Raw genomic sequence first — 20,117 nt, forward strand, 5'->3', positions numbered from 1 at the left:
CTAGTAAAAAGAACTCTTACCAGATTCTAATTAGTACAGTACTGGCTACCTAAGTGCAAAAGCCTTCTGGTTTAAGATGACAGCACTGTTGTACTTTTCAGTGTTATTAGCACAGAAGGTTACTTTTAATCCGTAAGTCTTGGTGGCTACAGGTCTCTAATACTTTTACTTTGTACCCATGGCACACATCCTAATTAGGCTAAGGAGAGTGTTAACCTCCTGAATTGCTTTACTACAGCACTCTTGAAGAGAATAAGCCCACTTTCTCTAGTAACTAACTGGAAGATGGAAGGTAAACTGATTATGAAAAGTAACAGATTGGGCATGATTCACCTGTTTACCTCTGATTTCCCCTTATCTATATTGCATTTTTAAGTTCCCAAAGAGCAAAAATATAATATAACTAGTGACCTAAGCCCATTTAAAAATGGACTCTAGGTCAGTCCTCGCCGCAGCATCACAGCACGCATGCGCGCACCCAATGCGCACACATGCCTGGCCAGTCCGCCACCTGGCCCTGTCCTGCGTCCTGTCCCAACGACTGTCAGTGCTGGGCAGTAGCGCAAAAGCACTGACACATGGACAGGACGCAGGGACACTTGCAAACTATTATATAGGATTAAGAAGAAGTAAGTAGGAAAAGTAATATTGACATGAAGTTAATCAGGAACAACTTACTTAGAGTGATTATTTTGCTTGTAAATGTGCTGAAAGGTTATTTTTATCAATTAAGTGATAAATAAGCCATGTATAAGAAGCTTTGTGAATAGAGTCCATTGTCTGTTTCTTTACCAACAGGACCTCTAAATGTGTTAGGGAGTGGCTGCACTCTCATATCAAAAAGGAAAAAAAAAAGGTACATCGTTCACCGATAATATACTCCACAGACAACTTACAATGTAATAAGGGTGCTTATATGTACATTTTCCATTTTAATCTGTGGCATACTACAGAAAAATAATCTCATCTACCATCTCTAGGATGGTCCCTTTAAATTTATTTTGTTTCTCTTGTGTGAGGTCATCTACGGAATGTTTTCAGGTATGTGAGCAATATATCAGTTGGCTGCATTTGCACATCAGTAGAATACCCCTGATTACTTGCTGGACATTTGCTTTCCAGTACCTGTACTCAGAGGCGTCCGAGCCATTAGGCAGCTATAAATTTTTGCCTAAGGCGACAGGAAGAGGCAAGGGCGCTTCTGCACTGAGTAGTGAGAGAAGAAATGCCTCTCAGCTGACTCAGGTGTCAGTTTACACAGCAGCAGCGGGGCTGACTGGACTTCAGCTCAATGATTCAAAGAACCACAGTAATGAATGAGTCAGTGAGAGAAGGCACTCATCCTAGTCAGGGATCCGAGGAGTACAGCATCATCAGCTCCTGAGTCCGACTCCTGAGAATTCAGTCCCTCTCTCTCTGCTACTGTTTTTTTTTTTTAACATAATTTTATTGGTCAGATGAAATTACATACTTTCATATGCAGTCATAACATTTGCATCTTTGTTACAATATTTGTGAGAAACTTGGTTTCTTTTTCACCTAGAAAGACTGGTCTGAGGTTGATAGGATAGTGACAAAGATACCTTTCATTTGCAGATGCGGTATTGGAGAGGTAATATCTGTTAACACTTCTTTGACCAATTTAAATTTTATCCTAATAATAACATAGAAATATACAAAAAACAATTAATAACAAATAAACTTTTCCGTTGATCGATCGAGAGAGATAAATAAAGAGTTCTACTGTGGTTGTTCCATTAGTTCCTTATATTCGGATGTGGTTTGGTAGTCTATCCAAACTGCCCATTTTGCATAATATTTGTCATATTTTCCCTTGCTATCCTTGCTAGATAGAATGTTTCTTCCACCTGTTGTATCTCGTTCCGTTTTTTGAACCACTGACCTATAGTGGGAGCTTGAGTGGTTCTCCAGAGCATAGGGATAATGCACTTAGCTGCGTTTAGCATATAGGGAACTACTGTACGCTTGTAGTGTTTATATGTATTCATATGGAGTAAAATACACCCGGGTGTCTCTTCTAGATTAAGAGCAGAGACAGATTTGCTAATCCTTATAACTTCTGCCCAAAAGTTTTTCAGTTTGGGACATGACCACAGCAAATGTATTAGAGTTCCTCTGTCTTCACAGCCCCGCCAACATTTCCCATCTATTGTGCTATATATTTAGGCCAACCTGTCTGGGTCCTATACCATCGGGTTAGTATTTTGTAGTTAGTTTCTTGTGCTCTGGTGTTGATTGAGGTAGCATGCGTATACTTGATGATTGCCTCTCTTTGTTCTGTGCTAAATTCAATACTAAGATCTTTTTCCCAAGAGCGTATATAGTGTAATCCCTCTTCCTGTTCCTGGCCTAGCAAGAGATTGTACAGAGAGGAGATCATATGTTCTATCTTATTCTTTTTCAAAAATATCCCCACCCATTCCGTTATCTCTGCTCTGTCGTCCAGAACAAGTTTCTGTTGTTTAACCCCAGCTTTCTATCTGGCATAACCTCCAAAAATCAAACGGGAATTGTGAATGTTGTTCCCTTAGTTCACCCAGGGTTTTAAGTCTGTCTCCTTCCCATATGTGTCCCAGACATATGCCTGTGCTGCCTTTCCATGTGCCAAAAAGCCCCTTTCTAGGCCCGGGAGAAGAGAGGAAACCTTCCAAAGGGGATAACAGGGAAATATGTGGGAACCACTTGTGTTTTTTGTTTAACACGTCTCCTATGCGTAGGGAGTTGCTCACCCAGTCTGGGCAGTTGTTGGAAAGCTCTCTCCATCTTTGTGGGACCCATTGTGCTCTAGCTAGCTCCCTCCCTGCTAACATCTTTTCCAATATAACCCAGTCCTTTGTGTCTGAGCTAAATGCCCAGTCTACTAGTCGACCCAGTGCTATAGCTCTATAGTATAATTTGATGTCCGGGAGGCCCCAAACCTCCCTTGCCTTTCTTCACTTGTCATGATAGAGTGAGATACCTGGGGGGTCTATTTCTCCAGATAAATTTGATAAATAAGCTTCTCATTTTGGAGAAAAATGTCTTATGTAAGAGTATTGGGATCATGGTCATCAAAAATAGAATCCTGGGTAGGACAGTCATTTTTAATATACTGATTCGGCCGAACCAGGTAAAGCAGTCTCTGTCCCATTTCTTAAGGTCTAATCCAATTTTTTCTAGGAGTGGTTGTCTCTGCTACTGTTAACTGCGTGGATGTAGAGACTGTGTAGCAGCCAGGCATTGACTTCCCCCAGGCCGCCTTTCATTCAATGATTTAGGGTTGGTCCTGTGTCTGCTGTATTCAGGTTTGTTGATGTAAGGCAATGTAAAACACTAGGCTAGCTGATAAAAGGCAATTAGAGGGCAGGCAAGCTGGTAAATACACACAGCATGATGCAGAGCTTGCCTGGAGGGTCAGTGGGAAAAAATCTGTCTGGTCTCTCCCCATTGTTATAATGACTGCAAGTGCAGATAAGGTCTTAAACAGGTTGAAAGTTTTGACAGTCCCTAGACTCAGGAGGGCTGCTTGCTGACTTGTGTAAGAGAATGGCAGGGACAGCAGTCCTATTACCAGCAACTAGTCTCTGTGTAATGTGGGACTGCAATACAGATAAACTGCTCCATCTCAGGCTATTCTCAGTCTCACTCCACTCCTCCTATCTCTGTATGTGTATAGTGTATGTCTACTGTGTGCTGTGTATAGTGTGGTGTGTGTGTGTGTATAGTGTGTGTACTGTGCTGTGCGTGTCTAAAGTGTATGTGTACTGTGTATAGTGTGTATGTTGTGTGCAGTGTGTGTACTGTGTGTGTGTGTGTACACTGTGTGTGTGTATAGTGTGTGTGTGTGTACTGTGTGTGGTGTGTGTGAGTGCATGCCGCAATAAGTATATTTTATGTGAAACGCTCTGCTGCATAACAACTATTTTCTGGTGAACCCATGCCGCAATAAGTACATTTTCTGGTGAAACGCTGCTGCATTATGATTTTCGGGGGTCTTGGGGGTGGGGTTCACCACAGGAGTGGTGTTCACCATGAGGGGTGCGGGGTATGGGACTGGGGGCAATCACGGGGGAGGGGGGTGGTGGTGCCACAGGGATTTCTTGCCTGGAGTGACAAAATGGCTAGAGACGCCCCTGCCTGTACTTGAGACCGAGAACCAGGAGCTGATCTATATAGGCCCTGTACATTACAAGACCTCATAGTTGCTTAGCTACAGGAATCATCTTCGGTAGGAAGAAACCTTTGCCTTCTCCAAGATGGTTCTAGAGGAATTCGATGGACTAGTAGTCACAGGATTCAGTAATTATTAGAGGGCAAATACTTTGTTTATATGACTATTATTTGAATGTGCCTAACACACTTCCAAATAGAAATCCCTCAAGCCAGTTCCATTTTACATTATACAGTCCACACGATCAAATCGCTTATCTTTACATCAGATCAGTCAAGCTTAGCACCAGGGAAATTTGGTGCTATAAAAATAGCCAACCACAACTTTAGGCTGCCAAAGATTGTTTTTGCTGCCAGAGTTTGGCATAGCTGAAAAGCCCACACAACTTTTTGGTGCTAGGGAATAATAAGTGCAAAACAAAACTGGTACAGTATTTCTCTCCCCACCATCAAACAACATTGTGCATGTGTATCTTAAATGCAGCCATAGTCCACCTGTACTAAAGTCTAAAATTACAGCTTTTAGCTGACACTGCTGAGTTGAATTATATGTATGTTTCTTCTCAGAGACTGCAATAGTGGGGATTCCCTGCAGTTGGCTGTTCCGCCCTCTTCTACTAAGTCACAACAATAGTGTCTCTGTCTTCTGACTGGCATCTCAAAACGTCTGTTTACTTTATGTTATGTAAAATCCTTTAGCAGAGTGTGGCAATATTATTTGCCTTGTAATGCATGCATTGCCTGTGAGAAACTGGGAACTGTAATAAAGATAACATAGCAGTGAGGAAACATGTACTGATATCCTATAGGGAAGCATATTGGATAAGTAGTAGGCAAACCTCATTACACAGACAGATTTTTTTCAGGTCTGAGCCCAGGCCAGCATTATGGCTGCATGGAGTCTGTACATTTGATGCAAATGCATTAGTTTCCTATAAGTGTTTCTGGCTTTCTCCCACATTCATGAACATACTAGCTGGTTAACTAAGAATATGGTCCTAAACCAACATGATAAATTGTCTTAAAAGTCACTAAACTAACTATACGGCAGTGGCGCCCTAGCTGGGGCAGAAACAGTCAATTGTGAGCTCCAGTGTAGTCATGCAACTTTTTTGATGTTTTCTGTAAGGCCCCATTTCCACTAGAGGCAAATTCGTATCACGATTTTCCGGCAGTGGCTCTAGAACCAATGCAAATCAATGGAGTCGTTTCCATTGAATTGCAGTTCAATCCCTGAAACCCCAGCCAGGAGAGCATTATTGCTTCAGCCTTCTCCTTTTATCTAGTCCTGGCAGTGGAATATCAGAATGCTGCCTTCACTTAAGATTTGGGGAGCAGAGATGAGAAACAGAGAGGCAGTGCTGGACACAGCTGAAAGGAGGCGGAGCCACACACAGGCACACACAAGATGATGAGCTGATATCAGCTCTCTTTGCTATCGCAGTAATCACAAAGATTTGCACACCTAGAAGTCTACACTAGCCAAAAGGGGGGGGGGGGGAATTGAAAATCCCAGCCTTGTCTTCTTCCTGCTCTGATTAACTAGCAAGAGGGAGGAGGTGACGGGTCAGCTCTCACTGGCTCACAGAAGCTGCTGTCAGTGTCATCTCTCAGCAGCAGCCAATCAGCGCTCTCTTCACCCCAAACTTTTCCAACTGGGGCGGAGCTCAATGCGGTTGGATGGGCGGGGCTTCCCAGCGGCCAAAAGTGGCCTTTTTATTAATAATTAAAAAAGGGGGGTGCCTGGGCACCCAGGGCCCCCCTCTCTGCACGTGCCCTGTCCCTCCAGGCCCTTCCAACTAAGTACTGGAGACAGAATAGGGCCTTTTCAGGCAGCTACAATGGGAATTTAGTATAAGACTACTTCTAACTGTAAATCCTTTATGCCAACATGTACAGTAACCCATAAAAGACAGCTGTGACATGCGTCATCAGTGTTATCACCCCTTACATCAGCACAACAGAGAGCTCTGCTTTTCACACCACCATGTTTCACTATTGCCTGATACACACATGGTTTACACTCCTCCATCACATCATCACCTGCAGGTCATTCTTGGGAACTTAATACAACAGTGAAAATATTTCTGATGAACAAGGCAGTACAGGATGCTATGCTAGGACCACCAGCTTTGCACAACTTTGCTTATTTCCCACAGAAAACATAATTGTAATCCTGCTTAAAGAGGAACTTCAGCCTAAACAAACATAAACTGTCATTAAGTTACATTAGTTATGTAATTAAAATAGATAGGTAATATAATCTCTTACCCGCTCTGTTTTAAAAGAACAGGCAAGGGTTTGTAATTTCATGAGGGCAGCCATCTTTTTGGTTGAAAGGAGGTGACAGGGAGCATGAGACACAGTTCTAACTGTCCCGTGTCCTGATCTCCCCTCCCAGCTGCTACGCAATGAGAGCAACAACATCAGAAATCCCATCATGCTTTGCCACAGCATCAGGGGAAAAATGCCCGGCAGTTTTCTTTGATGGGGTGGAGCTTAGCTTCTAAGCAGCTAAAAATGAGGCTAGGGTATGAAAAACAAAGTTCTGATGCTGTGAACCTGTTAAAGAAACACCAAGCCTTTTCAGTGCTGCTGAGTAGATTTTTAGTCTGGAGGTTCACTTTAACCCCTGTAGATATTAATGACTGGAGGCCATATGCAATTCACTTTTTCACCTGAATTTTCTCTTCGGAGATAATTTTTCATCTTCAATTTAAAATAACTTTCCAGCACTTTTCAACTAAAAACGACTAAAAAGTAAGCGAGAAAGTACTATTACAATTATTTTGAGTATTTTTTTTGCTTGCTGGAGCTTAAAATGCATTTTATTGACAAGTTTAAAATTATCACCTAGGAGAAAACTTAGGTGAAAAAATTAATTGCATATGGCCTGGATCTGAAAAACAGTAACACAGCTGTATCATTATAAGTAGCACTACACTGGGAAATTCTGCAGTCTTCCACCAGCTTCAATCTACATGACAGTCCAAATACCAGTTCATCTCTATAGAGTACCAAGGCTCAGTGAATCTCTGCAGAACACACATTCTCTGTATGGTTTCAAATCTCAATAAATCATTATTGAGTCACAAAGCCCATTGCATCTAACAAAATACTGTATAGTATTAGAACTGTGCATATTAGAAATTACACTCTTATTACTATCTCCCCCACACCCCAGCTGGGTGCTCTTTCAAATAGGTAAATACAATGAAAACCTCTGCATCAACATTGAACACAGTTACAGTACACGTCTTATGCCACAGTTCTCACTGAAGGGTTTTTGCTTGTAGATGTTTAGATTCTGTAACTTTTTCTCTACTGCAGCAAACATTAAATGATAAATGTCTGACATACGTGTGGACTCAGCATGAAAAGGTCAACCTTTGCAAAACAACAAGCAAACCATAACAAAGCCATGATAAGAACAAGATGGTGAACTGTGTTATAAACACCCAGCAGCAATGTCGCACGCACTGTTGTTAGGGGAATTGCTGTATTTTTTGATTGTGTCAACATCAAGAAACACATAACTGAAGCCGACAAGTTCAGGTGGCAGCTTATATATTTATGGATATTTGATAACGAAATTGGAAAATGTATTTAAGATTTGAAAAACTTACATTTCATTTTGCTTGGCGATGGGTTTGTTTGGATCAAGCCAGTGCTGGAAGCAAAAAAAATAAACAGAGATTAGGGTTACATGTGCAGATATCCACATAAATAAACTTAGAAGATAAGATACAGGCTTGTATAGCAGAATCAAAAATAAATAGGGTGTCTTGCAATACTGTGTACTATCTGTACTATTTCAAATATGATGCTTTGGCTGGCTGAATTGTAATTAAAAGGGTCTTCAAATTCACTTAACAACAATCTTACTAACATGCATATGATATGAGAACCGACCAACAGAATATAGTCTGAATATTTCGCTCAGGAAGTTACATATACAGCATAGAAGTGGTCAAATGGGATTATGATTGCCCAAACAGGTCCTTCTGTATATGGCAAAACAGGTAGCTTTTCCGTTGCTCAGTGAAAGGGAGGGGCGACCAAAGTTCTGATTCACTTCAAAGCAGCGCGCTAGGCAAACATTTTGTCAGAAGTAAGTATATTAAAATACTAAAACGGACCTCTATTCATCCTGCTTACTTATAAGTGTTGGCAAATTAGTAAACTAGACGTTTATAGTTAAAATGCTATAAACCTAGGTGCAAAAAACTCATACATACCATACATCCCTCCTTCACACACCCTAACTTTCTTTTTAAATGTTAAGATGCATACTCCTCCATAGTCTGGTAATCCATATCTCTCCCCCCCCCCCCCCCCCCCCCCCATCCCCAATAACCCCATCATAAAGTTAAAAAATTGTTTCTCCACACACTTTATTAACAATATTACCCCTCAGCACCTAATCCTGGCACCCCCCACCTTCCCCCCAAAGAAGCCCCAATATACTAACCTAATGAAGAAGGCCAGCATGGAGATCCCTCGCACCGAGATCAACTACGTTCTGCTCTGTAACCACTTATTTTGACCCTGAAGCAAACAGTGCCAAGGTTAAGGAATGGAGTGTCATCATGGGAGCCTGCTGTTCTCTTACCAAGGTATGTTCTGCACAGCTATTGCTGCCAAGTTCCAGTGCCAATGTTGTCTGGAAGCCCTAAGTTTCAACACATCATTCAAGTATACAGTATTATGAACAAAACGCATATCCTGCACCGAAACTACTTCAGCGCTGGATCCAACAGCTGTGTTCTTAGCTCCCATAAAGTGACATGCATGCACACACCATCTAGGACAGGGGTAGGATACCTATGGCTTGGAAGCCAGATGTGGCTCTTTTGATAGCTGCATCTGGCTCACAGACAAATCAGTAGGGATTGATTCACTAAGCTACACTGCTCAAGCAGTGCAGCTTTAATGTGGCAGCGCAAGTAAAATTTTCAAAGGAGTGCACGCTACTGCTGTAGCATGCACTACTAACTTACATGCGCTACCCCAAAACGAACAGCTGCTCCAATTGTCCCACTTTGGACTATTGAAGGAGTGCTTTTCAAAATAAAAGAAATCCAGCAACTTTCATTTTGTGTACCAAATTTTGTGTGTACCAAATAAGAGTCGGGTAAACTGGGGAATGATCATTTATCAACAAGAAAAGTAATAGAGGTTTTAACTTTTGGCTTGCCTTGTTAGCATTCTTATTACTTGTTCACCGGATAAAAATAAAGAATTTATTTTTGATTTTATGTCCGACAGTTACTCTTTTTATGTAAAAAAACAAACAAACAGTTTTACTCACCTGGGGTTTTCTACCAGCCCCCTGCAGCTGTCCCATGCCCTCCCAGTGATGATCGGATCCTCTTGTCCCCGCCGCCAGCTACTTTCACTTTGCTACTTTCACTTTGCTACTTTCCTCCAAATTGTTTTTTTTTTTTGGGGGGGGGGGGGGGGGGGAATTAAGGATCCCTTTAAGTTATGAACCCCTCTTGAGACTGTATACCATGTTCTATTGCGTTTATGCTGAGCTTAATGTTTCAGAGCAAAGGTGACATTTTGAGTTTCATACCAGGTGAACTGCACAACCATTGTGTGTTGTACTCTCTTGTCATGGGGAAATACACTAGGAAAGAACACTGTGCTCAAGTGTGACTAAATCCTCCAAATGATAAGCTTCCAAAGATGTTTACAGACAATACATGACAAATAGCATGCCATAAATACTTATTTTCTCCAGAGGAGCTGGGCTTTTCTAAGCACCGTGTCAATGTCATGCAGAACAACTATTTTTACTTTGCAGGACATACATTTTGATTTAGTGTTGCTTCTATTAGCATAAACCATTACAGCAAACAAGAAAAGCATTGTTTAATCAAATTATGCAATTAGCAGAAATCATTCAATGCATTTTGTAAATAGACATTAAAACTAAGTGAACCAGTACTACCTTGTTTAAATCCCCTAATGAAATCACATGGACTACGAGACAGGGTAGCAGCCTGGTGCCAGTCTTATATATAGACACTAAATAACTATATCCTGAAATGATTATTGGTGAACATTTCAGGGGACAGTTTTAGGAATGATCACTGTAGAGACACAATGCTCGGCTCTAGCAGAGCTGCCTGTTCTGTGCTATGAGGAGAGAACAGGGGCAGGACGAACAGAGGATGAGCAGCAATTGCCAAATAATAATGGTTGTCCGTGTTGGTCGTGTAGTGATTCGGCAGAGAGGATTGCTAAATGATACCAGGAGACACCTGTACTGGTGCAAGATTTCCCCCCAAGCCAATCATAGCCGATCAAAAAAAATTGCATATGAACAAAGATGTTCAGTACTAGTTCCCTTATGTTAGCAGAGGTCGCATTGATAATCTCAACAAAGTGTAACTCTGCACAATCCATTAGGCCGTGACCTGTTTACAATAGTGGACCTGCACTTAGGAGAAGACGTATGGCAGGTTGACAGTTGTGCATGCTGGAGCTTTCTGAATCACAAGACTGCCTGAACACACAGGAGGAACTTTAGCAAAAAGTGGGAAAAATAAATCAATGCATTGCAAAGTGAGAAGTTAAAACATAGAAGAGAGATCAAGAAATGATTGATGTTTGCCAATATCATTTGTTCATGTTCAATGAGGCTGCATGCCATCATCTTTACTATTGGCAGACAAGACAGACAAGAAAAAAACTAGACAGCACCAACTGTCATTATTTATAACCACATCCACTAACATTTTTATAGATATACATATACACAGAGGGAGATACTGGTTGCTTGGCAGCTGGAAACAAGCTGTTATTTCCCACAATGCAATAAGTTTCACAGACAGGAAAATGTCAGGGCCTGGGTCCTGACATCACACTGTGGGAGGGGTTTTTACCACAATATCAGCCATACAGAAGACCCTGGCCCATATGCAATTTACTTTTTCACCTGGGTTTTCTCCATGGAGATAATTTTTTTATCTTCAAATTAAAATAACTTTCAAGAACTTTTCAACTAAAAAAATACCAAAAAGTAGGTGAAACAGTACTATCAAAATTATTTTGAGTATTTTCTTGCTTTCTGGTAGCTTAAAAGGCATTTTATTGACAAGTTTAAAAATATCAACTAGGAGAAAACTCAGGAGAAAAAGAGAATTGCATATGGCCCCCTGATTCCAAGAAAAGCTAAAGATTTATCATGGAAAAGGGAATATCAGCTATTGAGTGGGATGAAGTTCAAACTTTGGTTACAGTTCCTCATTAAGACATTTGATATATTTTGTATTTCAGCTGTGTTCAGCTGTGTTCAGCTATCATGAAACCAGCACCAGAGATTAAAGGTCATGGCCCAGTGCATTCATTTTACTGTATTTCTATTGACTAGAACCTACATGCCAAGACTACATATTAATTTTGTTATAACCAAATACATACTAACAATAATATTTTGGCCAAAGCAGTGTGCTTAATTTGAGAAAACCTTTTCTGGAGCTTTTATCAGAAGCATATCATATGCAGAGCACATGTATGTGAAGCAACATTTATGATCTGTGTCACCAGGCAGATGAATCTACCCCATGCCCTAGCAGAAAAAAACAGCATGGCTGCAGCTATTATGCCACCATAAATGTAATTTTTATTCTGGTGTTAGCAGGCCTGGTCAGAGGTTATTTATAGACCATTATGTTTCCAACAACCTCATAGTGTCATGCTTCCACCACCAAGCTTCACAGTTGGAATTGTATTGCACAAGCATTGAGCAGGGCCTGGTTTTCTACTGATATAATGCTTTAGAATTGAATGCGATGATTTCAAATTTGGTTTCATCACACCAGGTTTATCTTGTTTTCAATCTGAAATTCCTTTTTTAGTAAACTTCAAGCAGAATTTCATGTGTCTTTTACTGAGGTGAGGCTTTTAATCTATGTCGGGAAAGATAATAATCTTTACAACATTTACCACCTAACTTCACGGCTAAGTGAAATATCACACTGCAGTATGTGCTACAATAGCAGAAGGCAACTAGCACAGAATCAAGAAAAAAATGTAAAGTTTGTTTTTTTTATATCTAAAATTAGTGTTTAATAATGCCAGTTATGTTAAAAGTTATGTTATAGGCTCTGGGCGATAAAAATGTAAATTTTGCATGTGACTTGTTGGTAAAATGCAATTAAAATAAGTCAAAACAAAAAAAAAGGGGAATCACTTTTTGATACCTTATGGCTATTCAATTATTGCAGCTTTCCCCTACTTCTAAGGTGATAATAAACAAAAGATGACAGTGAGACTGCTTTCCTATTTTTACCACATTATCTGCTGGGTGACAGTGGCTGGCTGAAGCTATTTGTAGAGCAAGAAAAGACTGTTTTGCTGCCTCAACTGCTGATTTGAAAGTGCAATTCAGATCCATTTAATAAAGATCAGCACAAGATATTTTCCTCATTGCAGTTGAACCTTTTCTTATGATAGATTACTTGTGAAAGTTTTTTGTATTCTTAAAAACAGACAAAAGCCAAGGATGTTGAGCAACGAAGACAAGCAACATTTCAATGGAGCTGCCTCTGGTCTGCCAACGGGATACAAATTATCAGCTGTAAAGGTAACATGCGCAACAATCATTTCTGCCAAAAGACCCTGGGCACTTGGTAGGAAGCCAGGGACACAGGCCCAAGATTTAGCATTAATCCCACAGACAGAATTAATTAGCTCTTAATTAACAAACTGTCCTAAAGCCTCTCGTAGGCACTCCAAGACAGATGAAATGTTCATTTGTGATTGTAACGGCTAACAGTCTGCCTGCAGCACTCTGATAGTGTATCCATAATTACCATGCTTAGCTTGGTTGAGCTGAAAATACTGTCTTATGGACAGGGGAGGGAGGGCGAGGGGAAACAAGAGCTGCTGCCCAAAGAGGGGAAAAAAACAGCTGAAAAATGTTTGCTAATTACTCAGGTTTTCCTGGTTGCGGAAGTCGAGGTAATGTCAACCCAAACAACAACAACAATCATTTTGGCCAGAAAAAGTCTGATGTATGTCCAGGCCTTTAGTGAAGGGCTGTGGATCCCAACTTGTTGCTCCAGATACATGTAGGGCTCAGCTAGCTTTCTAATACCACCCAGAATAATTTTGGCAGATGACCATTGATCTCCCACTGCATCATTCCTTCAACTACTCTTCATTGCAACCAAAACATTTCTCTCCACTGACTGTCCCTCATCCACTTTAAAATCCAGACTTGGTGCTCTCAAACGCAATCTTTATTCAAAAACTGAAGGAAGACCTTAATGGCCATTACTCTTTATTCGCTAAAGAAGTTTCAGTACATAGAGCAGAAACATTGTGTGACTCCACATATCTTGTAAAAATATGAATATACATAGCTAAAGACAATATTCTAAGAAAACTTTCAATGTTTAAATGAATGAAATATTAAAGAGAACCCAGGGTGACAGAGTGTGACAATAACAGAGGCTGGGAATTATATGCAGACCCAGCCTCTTTGTGCTAATAGGATTCTTAGAACCCACCTTGGGTTCTCTTTAAGATCTCATCATGAATAATACACATAGGCCCATATGCAATTAACTTTTTATCCTGTGTTTTCTCCTAGGTGATATTGTCACACCCTGTCAATAAAATGCCTTTTTTAAACCACCAGCAAGTGAGACAATACTCAAAATAATTTAAATAGTGCTTTTCACCTACTTTTTGATACTTGCAGAGTGCTAAAGTTATTTTAAAGACAAGATGAAGAATAATCTTCCTGGAAAAAAAGTTAATTGAATAAGGACCATAGAGGCATTGCTTCTCATTCAAACTTTACATGATTATGCCTCACTAAGTAACAATAGTTGAGAACCTTAGGATTCTAATTGTGCAAAACTCAGAACATGACAAACTGAATAACAACTGTTTCACAAACTAAAATAAACTATTATCAACACAATGCGTAGTGGAAGCGTCAGGGCTGTGGAGTCGGTACAAAAATCATCCGACTCCAACGCCGACTCCTCAGTTTATGAAACCAGTGACTCTGACTCCAGGTACCCAAAATTGCTCTGACTCCACCAAGGCTGTGGATTTGGTACAAAAATCATCCGACTCCAATACTTAAAGAGGAACTTCAGCCTAAACAAACATACTGTCATTAAATTACATTAGTTATGTTAATTAAAATAGATAGGTAATATAATCTCTTACCCACCCTGTTTTAAAAGAACAGGCAAATGTTTGATTTCATGAGGGCAGCCATCTTATTGGTTGAAATGAGGTGACAGGGAGCATGAGACACAGTTCCAACTGTCCTGTGTGCTGATCACCCCTCCCAGTTTCTAGGCAACATCAATAACAACATAGGAAATCTCATCATGCTTTGCACAGCATCAGGGGAAAAAGCCTGGACAGTTTTCTTTGATGGTTGGAGCTTAGCTAAAAATGATGCTTTAGTAAGAAAAACAAAGTTCTGATGCTGTGAAACTGTTAAAGAAACACCAAGCCTTTTCAGTTCTGCTGAGTAGATTTTTAGTCCGGAGGTTATGAAACCATCGATTCCGACTGCAACTCCGGGTATCTAAAATTTCTTCAGCTCCTTGACTCAGACTCCACAGCCCTGGAAAGGGTGCACAGGTTATATGGAAAAAATCCCAGTAGAGTGCTACTCTGAAGTGAAGTATGAATCAACAGTTCAAATATAGAGCGAAGCTGAGTGCACGTCCAGTGTTAAAATGTATTTTATTTTTAAAATCTCATTAAAAAGTTCACAAGCAATTGAAGGTGTATAGGCAAGCATATCCTATTAGAGCATAGGAGAGAGAGGCATATAAAGGCCAGGGTCTGACCCGGCACTGGTCTGTATATGCCTCTCTCTCCTATGCTCTAATAGGATATGCTTGCCTATACACCTTCAGGGCCCTTTCACACTGGCACGGAGGCAAATTGCCACACTGCTACCACAGCCTAATGTATTCCTATAGGGAAGTTTATACTTCCCCATGTTGCGGCAAGCTGCGCCAGAAATCCCAAATCTAACACTAGTGCAGAACTACGTTACCGTGTGTAGTCTGCAGCGACCTGCAGCAATCTGCATCAGCCCAGAAGTCATGTTAGTCTATGGCGATGTAGGGATCTTAAAAAAGTATTTTAACAATACGCTTCTGTGTATTTCCGCATACCCAAAGCAGGAAGTGACCGCAAGCACGCGTCACTTCCTGCTTGGAAAATTGCCAGACTTTAGATAAGTAGAAAGGACCATAGAAAAATGTCATAAAAAATTCATGCAAGGTCAGTATGGTACAAAGAATATCAAAAAAGCTTTATTAGCACATAAGAATTTTTTTTCTCTTTGACCTATATATGTAAAAAAGAGGGTACTCTCCATTATAGTACTACTGGAAAATTGCCAGACAGGGAACACCGTGTGCTAACGCAGTGTTCCCTAAAGGCCTGTTTTTAGTGGTGTAATGCAGTGCGGCCCACCCACTGCACCAAACGCTACCGCCAGTTTGCAATGTGAAACCAGCCTCAATTGTTTGTGAACCTTTTAATGAGATTTTGAAATAAGATGGATTTTAACAGTGGATGTGCACGCCGCTCTCTATTTGTAATAAAATAAAAGGGAATCTAATCAATGAACAATATTCCTACTTATGCAGTGATATACAGATTCTTATCCATTATATTATACATACACGTTGCTTTTCAGGGTCGACAAAGCGGATTCCAAAGTAGTCTTTTTCCAGCAAGCTGTAGTGGTTGCAGATGTGATCAACAAGAAACTGCCCTTTGGTCTCTTTCTGAAAAAGAAAATGCATGTATAAATTATAGGAACACAGTCTGCAACCAACTTTGTAGTTTAAGATGAAAATTAAAACCAAGCTATATCCAATACAGTATATACAACTAAATAAACTAGTGTAGAAAGCTGCTTTCCTGCACCATTTATTAAATGTGATGATTCTTTTCCCTTTACAACAGTAGAAATGTAATTTCGGAAGGAAATGAGGGTTCCCGTGTTGGTTACAGAAATGCACCAGTTTCTAGCTTCATTTTGTAGCCTCTACTAGAAAATATCAGCAGTAATATCATTGTATGATGAGTCACGAAGTGTAGTGAAAATAAAGTAATGTATAAAATTGCTTTTTTTTTTCTTTTTTACAATATTCATTTATAAATAATTTACTCAGTGTTTGATCATTGTAAACTCTCTCTGCTCCCTGATTTACATTCAGAAATGTATTACAGGTGGCAACATCTTTAGTCCTGCCAGACCATCTCTGCTGAATGTTTATTTACTGAGACATCTATGCACAGAGGGAGATCCTGCTTGCTTGGCAGGTGCAAGGAGGTTCATAGACAATAAACTCTCAGGGCCATGGCCTTGACATCACACTGTGGGAGGAGTATCAGCACATTATCAGCCACACAGCCCCCCCCCCCCCCCTCCTTTCCTGATGATCTATTAGAACCACAATCAACTACAGCAGTTCCAAGAGATGTAAGGTGACAGACATATACCGGCACATTATATGTATTAAGTATATAATACAGTATTTACCTTCCTTATGTCAGGGCAAACATTAATGATTAATGGTAATGTATAAAGGTATGGCAGTTTACAGCATCCAATCAGATTTTCTATATAATTGATGCAGAGCAGTCAGACCTGCAGAGATGATGATGGATGGATGATGAAAAGCAATGAGTTCCTGTGGTTTATAATTTCCATTGGGCTTCCGTGTTTAATAAACTGCATTGTAATCTCCAAAATGACAAATAAAAACATGCAATAGCTCTGGATGTCCTAAAAGGACAACTATTGTGAAAAATTGTAGCAATTTACATACACACATTAAAGAGGAGCTGTGAGCCATACTGTCTCAGAAAAGAAAACCACATATATAAGTAGATGAATACTTGCTCTACTTATATAACATATGGATTGCACTGTCCACGTTTTATTTTAGTGATTTTTCTACAGTAAAAAAAGAGAAAATCCTTCTTAGCATTTCCCATATTAAATGTGGCTATTTTGAAGCCAATCCTGATGTCATTTCCTTCCTTACTCTCCTCTGCCTGATTTGCCCTCCCATCACTATAGAAAGTGCACAGAGGTGTGGAAGGGGAAAACAGGAGGGAAAGAGGCTTCAGCCAATCAGGCTGCATTAGTTAAGTCTGAGGGAAAGTAGAGAAGCAAAAAAGGACAACCCAGCATGCCCTGCAACTTCCTTTTTGTGTACCAAATTATGTGTGTACCAAATAAGAGTCAGGTAAACTGGGGAATGATCATTTATCAACAAGAAAAGTAATAGTGATTTTAACTTTTGGATTGCCTGGTTAGCATCCTTATTACTTGTTTACCAGATAAAAATAAAGAATCGATTTTTGATTTTATGCCGGACAGTTACACTTTAAAGATGTGCATTTGTCACAGAGTAGGGTGCACTAGAAATTACTTCTTTCCTACATCACTGTCACTTACAATAGGTTGTAATAATCTGATAAATTTGTCAGTTTTTTTTGACTAGTCCATATCCTCATGGGGAATTCTCAGGTTTTATTTTAAAAGCACTTACTGAACAGCAATTGATCAGTCCAACTGTCAAGGTGCGTACACACATGCGAGTATAGTCGTTTGTAACGATCGTTCCCCTATCTTTACCAACGATGATCGTTACAAAAAACGAACCACCGACTATTAAGGCAAACGACGAACGAGCCAAATCGCTACAAAAGAAAGTTCTGTCTCGGGCGGATTTTAACCAACGACGATCGTTTGCAAAAGTAGTACATCGTTGGAAACGGTCGTTCGTACTAGGCTTGACATGCGCATTTCACAATTTCTCCGTGAAACTTCTCATTTTTATGCGCAGGCGCAATAGTTGCTTTACGTGATGTAACGTTCGTTCTAACGATCAGATCATTACACACCTTTTAAAACTAACTTTACTTAGGTCGTTCTTTCATCAATTAAAAGTTCGTTCGTCGTTCTCAACGAACGATCGTTGTCGCATGTGTGTACGTAGCATCAGAATGGAGTATAATGATCAAACGAGTAGGAAGCCTAGCCAACATCTTTGTATAGATCCTTTACAGGAAGTTTTGGTTTTTTTTTGTAAAGAATAAAGGAAATACTGAGAATAACCAATGAGAAGAATGACTAATCCAAAACCTCTCAGATGTGATATAGTGACAGTGATATAGGAAAAAGTAATTTATAGTACATGTTACTTTGGGAAAAATGTAGGTCTCATATGTATATATTTTACATTTTATTTACAAAATTGGTCCTTTAACTACATGAACTTTTACATAGGTATTACTGTGAAGCGGTATTAGAGCAGGGGTAGGGAACCTTTTGATGGCTACATCTGGCTCACATACAAATCATTAGAGGACGATTCACTAAGCTACACTGTTTAAGCAGAGCAGCTTAGTGTGGCAGTGCAAGTAAAATTTTCAAAGTAGGCGCACTACTGCTGTTGCATGCACTACTAACTTACTCACACTACCCCAAAATGAACAGCCACTCCAATTGTCCCACTCTGGACCCTGTCAGTGACTTTGTAGGACAAGATCCCCGCACTTTGGCCCAATAGGCTGCCTATCTATTGGGCCAATCAAAATGCGGGGATCTCGTCCTACATAATCAACCTTAAGTCAACTAGCTATTTGTACAAGCTGTTAGTCGGTATTTCTCCTGTCTAGCTGTTGGGGAAATTGCTGATGTTGCTGAAACCCAAGAGAAGCTGAAGACATATCTGACACTTCCGCTGATCAACTGTATACACATCACCATGGCAACAGGGACGTAAGCCCTACTTTCCCAGTTTGAAACATATTGTATGGCTCTCACGGAATTACATTTTAAAATATGTGGCTTTTATGGCTGTCTCAGACAAAAAAGTTCCTGACCCCTGTATTAGAGTATTAAGAGGTATTAACAGGTATTACTGGAAATACTCTATAGCTCGATACCTGTGCAAACGATTATTTTACACGGGATCACAGAAATAATTCGGTTATCTTCTCTGATATCCACCTAGCACTGGCCGCTTCAGTTCAGCACCTCAGGGAACATATTAAGCATGTGGCTTACCAAGAGAGATTAGTGCTAAACATTGTTAATACTCTTTACAGCCTTTTGCATAAGTTCTAGTTAATTATCAAAGCTTAATCAATATCTGCACACTTTCTCTCAGTTAAAGCAAACCTGTATTGAAAACAAGCTGAAGAGTTAATTAATTTTATGTGTAGTAGCAATGGTACACTACTGTATATTGGCAAACGTAAGGCCTGCCTTTACACACACACACACACACACACACACACACACACACACACACACACACACACACACACACACACACACACACACACACACTTTAAAGGATACCCGAGGTGACATGTGACATGATGAGATAGACATGGGTATGTACAGTGCCTACAGTGCCAGTGGGTATGTACAGTATCTACAGTCACAAACGTTTGTAGTGTGCATAGCTAGGTACTTGATTTCATACACTTGTGGCCATAAAAAAAACAACGCTAACATCTGAACTCAATGATTTGCATCGTAGTGTGTCATATGTATATGCACCTTCAAGATATTGCCATTACATGCGGCACACCGGATAGCCCAGGCATTTGAAGCTGTCCGCCACTCATGTACATAGAAGAAGGGGACTAAGTGGGAGTGCATGGCAGCAAAAAGAGCTGGTGGGACTGCTTGGGAGATGAGGATTTGCATGGCAGTGTGAAGGCAGGGAAATTATTGATTTCTATAATGCTGACATATTTTGCAGCGCTTTTACAAACTATATTATCAGGTACCTGTTGTCGCTCACAGTCTGATCTCTACCATAATCATATATCACTATTGTTGTAGACTGGGGACAATTTTGGGAGGGAAACCAGTTAATTTATGTATGTTATGGAATATGGGAGGAAACCCT

The 20,117-nt window shown here is 40.2% G+C and overlaps 1 protein-coding gene across 1 annotated transcript in view; it reads right to left on the reverse strand.

Moving 5' to 3' along the window:
• FRMD3 (FERM domain containing 3) overlaps window positions 1–20,117 on the reverse strand; it is a 295,269-nt gene that overhangs the window by 134,383 nt on the left and 140,769 nt on the right. The window contains exons 2-4 of the mRNA XM_068236899.1: window positions 15,855–15,959; window positions 7,804–7,840; window positions 95–100 (exon numbers count right to left, since the gene is read on the reverse strand). Coding sequence (XP_068093000.1) covers window positions 95–100; window positions 7,804–7,840; window positions 15,855–15,959 — 148 coding nt within the window. The remainder of the gene's footprint in view (window positions 1–94; window positions 101–7,803; window positions 7,841–15,854; window positions 15,960–20,117) is intronic.

The sequence above is a fragment of the Hyperolius riggenbachi genome, chromosome 1 (assembly GCF_040937935.1).
Source record: "Hyperolius riggenbachi isolate aHypRig1 chromosome 1, aHypRig1.pri, whole genome shotgun sequence".
Lineage (NCBI taxonomy): Eukaryota > Metazoa > Chordata > Amphibia > Anura > Hyperoliidae > Hyperolius > Hyperolius riggenbachi.